This window comes from Arabidopsis lyrata (assembly GCF_000004255.2).
Source record: "Arabidopsis lyrata subsp. lyrata unplaced genomic scaffold ARALYscaffold_4, whole genome shotgun sequence".
NCBI lineage: Eukaryota > Viridiplantae > Streptophyta > Magnoliopsida > Brassicales > Brassicaceae > Arabidopsis > Arabidopsis lyrata.
Window position 1 is genome coordinate 18,305,977 of NW_003302552.1, and position 12,008 is coordinate 18,317,984.

At 32.8% G+C, this 12,008-nt stretch overlaps 1 protein-coding gene across 6 annotated transcripts; it reads left to right on the forward strand.

Moving 5' to 3' along the window:
• Positions 1–7,269: 7,269 nt before the first annotated feature.
• LOC9315777 (serine/threonine-protein kinase ATG1c) lies at positions 7,270–11,791 on the forward strand. 6 transcript variants are annotated; one of them, XM_002879664.2, is made up of 13 exons: positions 7,270–7,768; positions 7,924–8,041; positions 8,140–8,198; positions 8,487–8,551; positions 8,742–8,835; positions 8,913–8,993; positions 9,085–9,193; positions 9,626–9,698; positions 9,780–10,165; positions 10,249–10,610; positions 10,715–11,003; positions 11,099–11,169; positions 11,286–11,791. In XM_002879664.2, the coding sequence occupies exons 1-13, from the start codon at positions 7,532–7,534 to the stop codon at positions 11,541–11,543; spliced, it is 2,202 nt and encodes a 733-aa protein (XP_002879710.1). In that variant the 5' UTR covers positions 7,270–7,531; the 3' UTR covers positions 11,544–11,791. The 6 variants fall into 6 exon arrangements, with proteins under 6 accessions (XP_002879710.1, XP_020883474.1, XP_020883470.1 ...); XM_021027811.1 differs by having other exon boundaries at positions 7,361–7,768; positions 10,252–10,610; XM_021027815.1 differs by having other exon boundaries at positions 8,140–8,662.
• Positions 11,792–12,008: the final 217 nt, after the last annotated feature.

The following is a 12,008-nucleotide window of genomic DNA, read 5'->3' on the forward strand; positions in this document are numbered from 1 at the left end:
CATTCATTTGCCATATGTCATCATTCTGTCGATCATGATTATCCATTCATAATAGTACACCTACAAATATAATATTAACTTATGCACGTTTGGCTTATTTACTTATGTACTCAACAATTTTTCACTCTCTAAAAGAAAACAAGAGTTGACTTCTGTAGAATACGCCAACTTATGCAATCTAAAGTATTTCCCTCCTATTTTGTGAGCCTCCAAAGTCCAAACACTACTTGACGGATTCCTGTCCTGTGCATACATTATCATGGATAGGACAATAAAACAAGTCTGAAAATTCAAACATTTCTAACATTCTTGTCATATTTGGATTAATTGTTCTTCGTTGTTCAATTTGTGACTTAGTCTCATCGTTAAGTAAGATGTCATGTATACATAAATTAGGTGACTTTCTTTAAGGTCAAAATAACTAAAAACTTGCACCGTTCGATGTTCTAATTGGGCTTTAAAAAATTATCTAAACTACATCATTGGTAGTATGCTAATGCTATTACCATGGTATATGTAGTTAGTTAATGGTCTATGGGGGAAAACATCATTTTTTAACCTCAACTATTTGTTGGCGGGTTTTTCCAACCCAAACTATGATCTCCAGTCGATTTTAACTCAAACCCAAAAATAATTTAAAATAGAAACCTGAACTAATGCAAATGAGCCGATTTCAACACGACGCGAAATAATGTTAGTTCGGAAATTAACAGTTCTCAAAGTTATTTGATTTTATTTTCAGGATTTGTTGAATGCTGTAGAGAGAGAATTACTCAAGATTGAGCAACAGTTAACTTTTAAATTAATACCGTTTCGCGTCGTGTCGAAATCGGCTTATTTGCATTAGTTCAGGTTTCGATTTTAAATTATTTTTGGGTTTGGGTTGAAATCAACTGGGGATCATAGTTTGGATTGGAAAAACACGCCAGCAAATAATTGAGGTTGAAAAAGGCCTTTCCATGGTCTATGAGATTAAATGTTTACTTTGGTATAAGCTCATTTCCCATATACTGTATAGTCATCGATGAAACATCTAGATGAAATAATGTATTACAGAATTGGTCTATGTTATATATTTATGCTCTTTTATTTATTTATTAAATTGTTTTTCTTTGTTACTTTGACTAAATAAATCTATATATACATTTTTGGATCACAATTAGCAAATAAATCCTGAAGTTGAGAAGTATTTACAATGACATGCCACTGGCATTAATTATTTAGATTTGTTTTATTTAAGTAAAGATTTTTAATTGAAATTCATTTCTCATATATTTAGCAAAATTCTCTACAAAATCTTTCCTTATCTATTTAAGTAAAGATTCTGAAATCAAATATGTTCTCAACAATTTACCAAAAATCTCTACACAATCTTTTTAAAAATCTCGACTTAGTTAACTTCTGATTTTTATCTGCAAAAAAAAAATTAATTGTAACAGTTCTCAGAATTTGCAATAAATAATAAATCCAGATGACAAAAAAAAAAAAAGTGATGTAAAAATCGGGAATGTTGATACTACAATTTCTTCTACTTCTTTTTTTCATATAATGAAAATTATTTTTTAGGGATATTTTTAGGCCTGGGCAAAATACCCGGAACCGAATACCCGAACCGAAAAACCCGAACAATACCCGAACCGAACCCGAACCCGATTTTTAAAAATACCCGAATGGGTCCTAACCTCCTACCCGAAAAAAACCCGAACCGAACCCGAACCGAATCCAATACCCGAATGTACCCGAATACAAATATACACCTAAAAATATTAGTTATTTTTATTTTTATAATACCCGAAATACCTAAAATTACAATCATAAAACCGAATATATTAGGTATTTTAGATATTTTTGGTTATATTTGGGTAAAGAGTAACCAATGTATTTTCAAGAAATCGGGTATTTCGGTTAGATTTGGGTATATATGAGTTAAAAACCCAAACCCGACCCGAACCCAAAAATATTCCGGGTATTTTTGGTTATTTTCGGATATTTTGCTTTTTTATTAAAATACCCGAACCGACCCGAACCCGAACCGAACCCGAACCGAATTTTTAGAATACCCGAATGGGTCTTGACCCCCTACCCGAATAGACCCGATACCCGAAAAAAAAGAACCGAACCCGAATGGGTACCCGAATGCCCAGGCCTAGATATTTTCTTAAAACCTCTAAACAAAACAAAGGGTTTCAAAAGATAGCTTCTCTTTTGGCGGGTGGATCCGCAAACCCGCAACTCTCTACGGGCTTATCCGCATGAACCTGCAACCCGTAGTGGATAAAAATATTATTCAAAAAAATAACAAATGATGTTTAATTTTACGGGACGGGGTTATATGGTGCAACGGGTTTAGATCAATATTAATATTAAACAATATACTATGGATGAAATCCTAGAATTAAAAATCAAAATTTAATTATAAAATCAGAAACACTAAACAAAATAAACAATATTAACAAAACAAATACAACTTAAAATTTTGCAAAATAATTTTTTAGTTATAAAAAAATTGACCCGCGGTGTACCGCGGGTAAAATCTAGATTTGGAAGTTTAAGGAGAAATTTTTTATAAAAAAAATAATAGCTCCGCGGTGTACCGCAAGAAAAATCTTTCTCCTAAATTGAGGCAAGAAGAAGAAGAAAGCCAAATGTCGTTTAAGTGTATATATAGATATACCATTTAAACCTAAAACACAATTAATATACTCAAAATTATTAATATAGATATATGGATGGTACATTTATAAAATAGGTCGAAATATTTTATTATACTCTCTATTAATAAACAAAACTAATTATATTTAGATTTTTTGAAAAAAATTATAGCCCCGCGGTGTACCGCGGGTTCAAATCTAGTAAATAAATAAAAAAGAACCGGTGGTCAATATTGTATATGTCACATTCAGATACATGAAGTTTTGGCTATATAAGCCCTCCTTAGTTAGGCTTATGTTTTCATTCTCAAGCAAATTAAACACAAGAAAACAAACTCTCACACTTTTTTTTTTTGATAAAAAGTACCTTTCTCAGAAAAAAAAAAAAAAAATGGCGGCGAATGTCATGATCGTGGAATCCGTCCACATGTTGAAGAAGATCAAGGCCCAAGTGGTTGCCGACGCCGGTGGAGTTCCATTGATGGTTAATCCGGCATTGAACTCGGCATTGTGTATCCAGACTAGCCGTGTGGCTTACAGTCTTGTCGTACGTCGCCAATGATGTGTGATGTTGCGTTTTAACAATTAAATTCTTGATATAATGTACTAATGATCTTATCAATCTAGTACTTAGGGTTGAACCACAAGGAACAATCAATTAACCCATCAAGAATACACAAGTTCACCTAATCTAAGCTAACAAGAGTTTGATTTTACTTTTCTAACACAAGCAAAATTAACTAAAAAGCAAAGCAAAACAAAAGGAAAAAAATAGCAAAAGACTAGTACAATTCAAAATCAAACAAAACGGGAATTAAAAATAACGAAGTGAAATCAAAATATAAAAGCGAATTCTCGAATTAAAGTAATTGATAAGGATGACTAAGAGTGATTTATGGAGCTAATTCAATTTCAAAAAAGATGATAATTTCATTTCTTTGAAGTTAATAATTTCATTAATCATCAAATTATCAACAATTTTCAAAAGTAAATCTATATATACATTTTTGGATCACAATTAGCAAATAAATCCTGAAGTTGAGAAGTATTTACAACTTATGCCATTGGTGGGTCGGGTTAATTCATTATTTTGACCCGGATTTTTTGCAATCGGATCTTGAATTAATTCTGTCATAAAAAATAATAAACGAGATTTGTTATAATCTTTAAACAAAACGATTATGGCAATATCAAAAAATTTTAAATCCTACATATCCCACTTTCCTTAAATTTCGTAAACCCTTAATAATATATTTGAGTAAGATACTGATTTTTAATACAGATATGCTAATACGAATAACATTAATGCTGAAATATCCTAATTGAAAAGTCTTCACCCCTTTTTCCGTTTTCTGTTTTAAAATCTCAAATATTCGAATTAATGCTAAATATTTCCAAACGCAACATTGTTTAATTTCCTTAAATATTTTTGTAATACCAAAATCGTTAAGATAAAAATAAATAATTAATTTGTGAAGATACTAAATGGCAATATCATTTATGTTTTCTATATTTTTTTTTGTTAAACCTAAATTGCTTGACACACTCCCTCTCCTTATAAATAAAGACAAGTTTGGGAGAACTACTGTCACGATGGTATGTACGTTCTCCTTCTCTTTTTTTTTTTTTTTTTTTTTTTTTTATAATTGCAAATACATATAAAATAAAATTTGATATTTATGATAGTGCTACTAAATTCAGATGTGTCCCACGGGTGCTTCACCATGTTAAACCAAGCAACATCCTCCTAGATGATGAATGCAACGCTTATTTATCAGATTTCGGGTTAGCAAGATTGCTTAGGACATCATATTTGTTTCAAAAATCTATATATACATTTTTGGATCACAATTAGCAAATAAATCCTGAAGTTGAGAAGTATTTACAACTTATGCCATTGGTGGGTCGGGTTAATTCATTATTTTGACCCGGATTTTTTGCAATCGGATCTTGAATTAATTCTGTCATAAAAAATAAATAAACGAGATTTGTTATAATCTTTAAACAAAACGATTATGGCAATATCAAAAAATTTTAAATCCTACATATCCTACTTTCCTTAAATTTCGAAAACCCTTAATAATATATTTGAGTAAGATACTGATTTTTAATACAGATATGCTAATACGAATAACATTAATGCTGAAATATCCTAATTGAAAAGTCTTCACCCCTTTTTCCGTTTTCTGTTTTAAAATCTCAAATATTCGAATTAATGTTAAATATTTCCAAACGCAACATTGTTTAATTTCCTTAAATATTTTTGTAATACCAAAATCGTTAAGATAAAAATAAATAATTAATTTGTTAAGATACTAAATGGCAATATCATTTATGTTTTCTATATTTTTTTTGTTAAACCTAAATTGCTTGACACACTCCCTCTCCTTATAAATAAAGACAAGTTTGGGAGAACTACTGTCACGATGGTATGTACGTTCTCCTTCTCTTTTTTTGTTTTTTTTTTTATAATTGCAAATACATATAAAATAAAATTTGATATTTATGATAGTGCTACTAAATTCAGATGTGTCCCACGGGTGCTTCACCATGTTAAACCAAGCAACATCCTCCTAGATGATGAATGCAACGCTTATTTATCAGATTTCGGGTTAGCAAGATTGCTTAGGACATCATATTTGTTTCAAAAAATCTGCTACCAATTATTTTCTTCCTTTTTTTTTTTTTTTTTTTTTTTATCTTTTACGTGTTTTGATATTTTATATTAATAAGCATTTTACATAGTAGTGGTTAACGTTTACCATATACTCTATAAGAGATATTTGTTGAATCCCTTTGGAATGCCTCTCAGAATGCTGGCGATGAGGTGGTGGTGTGTTTAATTCGCCTCGCCAAAATCAAAACATGGAAAGTTATATTATCTTTTCTAAAAGAGATTATCCCTGTTTAAAATATATATAGATATTTATTCTAACTCTTTAATTGATTTACATGTGAAAGATCAGTAATAATGAGATGTCAATTTATTTGGTTTTCATTTTTTTTTTTAAAGATTCCAGTTTCCTATTAATAAAGGTTCTGGTTTCCTATTAACAAAGATTTGTTTTTTAATTGATTTCAATTTTTTTAATTTTTTATTAATAACTTGAAATGCATAGAATATTTTAGAAGTGCATATATAAAGAGTGTCAATTTTAAATTAAAAATATAGAAAGAGTGTAAGTTTTAAACTTTTCATTTTTTTAAAATATTAGAATTGATATATTCAAATAAATAAAAATTATAATATTATGAATATTTGAACATATAAAAAATTAAAATAACACGGGACAAATTATATTGAAGAACAAGATTATATGGCGGGACGGGTTTGAATCAATAATATCATTAACCCGTTGCTTCAGTACAAATTAAATTTTTTTTTTAACACCACCCATATTAGACATATCGAATCAGCGTGATTTAGTTAAAAATTATATAAAACAAAAAATTATCTCACGGTATACCGTTACTTAATGAAAATTATAAATTATAAAATATAAATGTCTCAAAAATGAAACAAGTTGCAAACTTTTATATATAATACATATTCATAAAATTTAAAAAATCACAAATTTTAGAAATCAAATCGTCCCGCGGAAATGGTCTTCTTCTCTTTATATATACTAGAACAAAACAAAACAAAGCCAAATAATCCTTTATTCACATACATAACATTTCCTACATACTTTAAATATTTTCATATTAAAATCCCAAAACAACCAAACATTTCAAATTTTTTAAATCCGCCATACATCGTTACTTAATGAATTGTATGTTTTCGTACCTATACTTTAAATTAAACCTAAAAATATTAATCATACACTAAATAATACATAGATATTTATTACATTTAAAAATACAAATTAATATGTTATATCTTCAGTTAATCTTCAAAAATAAAAATTTCTTAAAAACAAATATAGCCCCGCGGTGTACCGCGGGTTAAATTCTAGTTAATGATTAAAGATCAATTAAAACAAGTCTAAATAGCTACTAATCACCGTACTCAACAATTTCAAAAGGTAAGGAACGAAAATATTTTGATAATTAAGTTGAAGTATTAGTTAGGTACAATGAAATGTTTAAAAAATATTGGATATATACACCACAGTGACATGGACTGTGAAATCTTTTCGGTTTAAGCTGAAATTTTGCAAGTGTTATTTTGGGATTCTTATATTTAGCGCTTGCATGCCAAACACATAATTTCAGGAACCTTAATACCCCTTAAACTAACATCAATAATCATTCGACAAAGATCATACAAGTTACATTTAAACAAATGAGCATAATAGAACCGTAACATGGGGATGTGCCTTTAGTCAAGTGGTTAAGTCCACTTGATTCCGCCTTTCCCACCGGAGTTCGACTCCACTAAATCGCGTTACCCCGCGTAATAGAGATTGGCTATGGATCGGGCTTTATCGATCCAAAGATGTCAAAAAAAAAAAAAAAAAAAAAGTAACATATTTCCGCTTTATTTACCATTCCTGCCTCAATCTTTGAATTTATCTCCTCCTCCATCAAAACATAAAAGCAACCAAATTTGGGAATCTCAAACCATTTTCCCATATAACCATGACATAATCTTAACAATGACATTAATTAGTCTTAAGTATTAAATTAATATCCCGATCTTATCGTATAAGCCAAAATATACGGCCAAAGCAAGAAGATTCTTAAGAATAAACATTTTAATTTCACTAACTTCTCTCTATCTCTATCTCTATCTCTATCTCTCTCTTCATTATCCGAATCCATTTTCAACCCGACGGGTCGTGAAATTCCCAAAAGATTCCTCTTTCTCAGCTCAATTTCCAAAAGCTCCGACCTTTTCGATCCTCTAGATTCTCGGCGCCGGTTTCTCGGAGAAAACAATGGCTCAGTTCACGGGTCGGGTCGTTGGTGACTACTTGGTGGGTCGTCAAATCGGGTCTGGTTCGTTCTCTGTTGTTTGGGAAGCGAGGCACCGCGTTGACGGTACTGAGGTTGCTATCAAGGAGATCGCTATGGATAGGCTTAACAAGAAGCTGCAGGAGAGTCTCATGTCTGAGATTTTTATCTTGAGGAGGATCAATCATCCTAACATCATCCGTATGATCGACATGATCAAGGTTTCTTTTTTAATTTAAAGTTTTCATCTTTTTTGGTCGGTTCTCATCTTTTTTAGCTGAGAATTTTTAATTGAGGTTAGCTTTGAATTGTGGAACAAAATTTGGGTTTAGTTTTGCAAGTTTGATGTTGTTCTGATTTGGGCAATGTGATGCAGTCTCCTGGGAAAGTACATTTGGTGTTGGAGTACTGCAAAGGAGGTGACTTGTCTGTGTATGTCCAAAGACATGGGATTGTCCCTGAAGCTACTGCTAAGTATTTCATGCAGCAGTTAGGTAAATTCTGCTGACACTTACTTACTCTCTGTTTTGTTGTTTTTTTTTGGTTGACAGAAACATGTTTTGTAATCTTAGACGATTTTTTTATGTAACAGCGGCCGGCTTACAAGTTCTTCGTGACAATAATATTATTCACCGAGATTTGAAGCCTCAGGTGTGTTTGATTCTCATTCCTTTCCTTTCAATGATCTTCTGTGCATCAGGTGTTTTTTTTGTTAATCAGATTAGTTTGTTAGTTGATCTCATTGTTAAATGATACAACTTTCCGAATGATGAAAGGATGCTGTAGAATGTTGTTCTGTTAGTTTCCAAGAAAACATGTTTTCTTTTTTTTTAGTTGGATATGTTTCTTAAGGGTTTCCTTGTCCTAGCAGAGGTAGAGTCTTAGAGATTCCATCTTTGTTGAAATTTAATTCCTAAGGTTCTTTCGTTTTTGAAACAGAATCTTCTTCTATCCACAGATGAAAACGATGCAGATCTGAAGATTGCTGATTTTGGATTTGCAAGGTATTGTCATCAGCACCCCTTGTTACTAGATCAAAGAGTGTAATATGAATGAATTAGAGAAGGTTTCAATGGGATCAAGCTGCTTTTGAATGTATATTGTCGAGTTTCTAGGTAATTTCATTATTTTCTTGGGGGATTAAACTTATTATACCCCTCCCCCAATTTGAACATCACTCTTTTCTTAATGCAGATCGTTGCAACCTAGGGGGCTTGCAGAGACTTTATGCGGTTCACCATTGTATATGGCCCCAGAGATCATGCAACTTCAGAAGTACGATGCAAAGGTCAGACCTTTCTCTTACTAAGCTACCTAGACCCTTCTCTTGACATTGTCTCCTTACAATCCTAGCTTAATACACAGGCAGATCTCTGGAGTGTTGGTGCTATTTTATTTCAACTTGTGACAGGCAGAACCCCTTTTACAGGAAACAGCCAAATTCAGGTTTTGTTTTCTGTCTCATTGATTTCTATATTATGTATGTGTTTGTATTCTGGTGCTTAAAACTAATACATTCTCCATCTTGTGTTTACAGTTGCTCCAAAACATTATAAGATCAACCGGATTACATTTTCCAGGGGACTGCAGAGATTTAAGTTTGGACTGCATAGACCTGTGTCAGAAGTTACTGCGCCGTAATCCAGGTCAGCACTAATTCTGCTTGAAGAAGTAGAGACTACTATTCTTTTGCATGAGACGCATATGCCCCAGGGTCTGTCTATTGGCATGTGTGTTGGTCTAAAAATGTGAAATTATTGAATTGTGGCCACGTTGGATTGGCGATTCAAACATTTTCTAATTTGTACCGTGTTCATAGTTGTTTGTTTGATTAGCTTAATTAAAAACAGAAATTGTACTGTTGCTATTTCAGTCTAAGACTGTCCTAACTTTCCGAGTAACTCATATCAACGGGAGTTGCGGATTTGTCCAGAACTTGGAGTTATGATTTGAATATCGGTTTATACTATGCTCTAGTCATCTCCGACACCACGTATTTTTATACGAAAGGGCATGGTCCTACTCTGTGTGTATCCAATGCCATTACAAGCCATTCTTGAATATATTGTCTTTCGCAGTGGAACGTTTGACATTTGAAGAGTTCTTTAATCACCCTTTCCTTTCGGACAGGCAGTCATATGATTTCTCAAGGTAGATGTGACAGTTGTCGGGGCTAATGCTTTTCTCTATTTTATGCAAACATTTGTACTGATGAAAATATCTGTGCTGCAGGAGTAGATTAGGATTAAGAACAATGGACGGTTTTCTTTCGTCTGGGAGCAGTCCTTCGAGAAACATGGAAGAAAGTTCTCAAGATGACTGTTTGCCATTCCTTCTAGATTATGATTCTAGTGGACCTGAGGGGAGCCCTTCATATTTGAAAAAGACATCCTCAATGAAGTCGTCCTCTGGATTTAAAGTCGATACCAAAATTGAGAGAAAGGAAGCGGAATCTAGTCCTTTAAAATATACAGAATTTACTTCTGGATATAGTAGTGTCGACCAAAAAGTGGAAAACAATAGATTTAGATTTGAAACTCAAATAAATTCGGATAGGAGAAACCGCAGGGAACCGACAGGATTGACTGATTCCAGATCACTTATTGCTCCAGGAGGAGGTAACTGAATCTCTACTATTTTATCCACCCTAGAGAATGACAAAGCTTTCTTGTTCTGTTTCTCACATATGTCAGTTCTGCAGTAGATGATTCTCAAGACTCCATGGATCAAGATTTCGTTCTCGTATCTGGACCACCAGTGGATATGCCATCATCTTCATCGAGTTCTTCGAAGCCTTATAATTTTCCATTCAAGTCTCAGTCTCCCCCTGTAGAGTTATTCAACAGAAGCATAAGTTCAACGGCTCCCATGCCAATAATTGGTGCTACTGGCAACAGCATTGGTCGGTTTGGGAGCCTGGACAGTCAGAACTCTGCCCCGAGCACTTCTCATGGGTCTCTGGATCTTGGGGATGCTTTTGAACAGCCATCAACTCACAGCCTGACAAGAATCAGGTCTCTGAGAAAATGTGCAGCATCGATTGCAGAACTAGTTCATGAAAGGGTAACCAAACTTTACACTGTCTGTAGATAGTCACATATTATCATCGTGAAATCATTGTCCATCATGAGTTTCTGAGTAAATTATTTTCATGATTCTTTGTATAGATTGAATCTGACAAACATCTAGAAGCTTTCTCGATCCAATTGGCGATTCTAGCAATTTGGAAACAAGCACTGCACATATGTCATACTCAGGCAATTTCAGGTTTGGAAGGAAGCCCAAGCCAAGACATTAACAAACTAAGAAGTAGCAGCCTGAAACACGATACCCACAGTTCTGATAAAGTCACTGATCTCAGCCATGATGGATCAGAGGAGATATCCTCTCAGATTCAGAGGCAATTTATACAGGAGATTGAGCTTGCTGAAGAACTTGCCAAGAGTATTGAACCTGGTATGTATTTTTTTATTTTCTGTTGGGAAAAAAAAAAACTTCTTTGTTTTTGAGGTATTAAAGATCTTAAAAGGTTTTCATCTACTTGTTTGTAGGAAATATAAAAATGCCAGATGCAATGGAGACGATATTTGAAGCAGCCCTTGATCTTGGAAAACTTGGGGGAGTAAGTTTCCTTTGCCTTTTCCCAAAGAATTTGATGAACAATCCAAAACCAGAAACAAAACAATCAACTTTGTCTATGCTCATTCTCATATATAGTGGCTGTGGTTGATTCTGCAGGTTAAGGAGGTTATGGGGGATATAGAGAACGCTGGAAACCAATATTCGAAAGCAGTGCGTTTGCTGGTATTCCTTTTAATAGAAGCACCAACGCTGATTATGAATCCGCCATTGTCTCTCACAAACTCAGTTAGGTATCGTCTCCGAACATATATCGATTTCCTCAGCAGAAGATTAAAACACCTGCAATCACATAGAAAAAGTTCAGGTGGTCAGATGCAAGGATCATCTTTAGCTATGATGAACAGACAATCATAAACCCATTCACTCGGATTGGCTTCTCTTGTTTCGTGTGTTCCTTTTTAAAAAAAAATTCTAAAAGAGAAAAATATATTTGTTTTGTACAGCAAAAATCATATATTCTTATTCTTTTGGGATTAATCTGGAGGGACTTTGGGGTTATGATGTGTGTGATGGATGTTGTAACTTGTAACATTTTCTTGTTCTATTTTGATCCTAATCCTTTGGTTTTTTACTATATTTTATACCAATATATGTTGTGATGATTCTTGGATGCATTATTTGTGTCTGAATAGATCTATGATGATATTTTTACATGAATTTTCCCTTCATACACTTTTAATTTTCCAACTTTCATGTTTGTACTTTGAACCCAACTCAAAAAGAGGACATCAAATATAGTAATATGAAATTTTAAATTTTACAACTATTTTATGATCCATTGTAAAATCTTTAAATCCTTTAAATCTTTCTAATCAATGA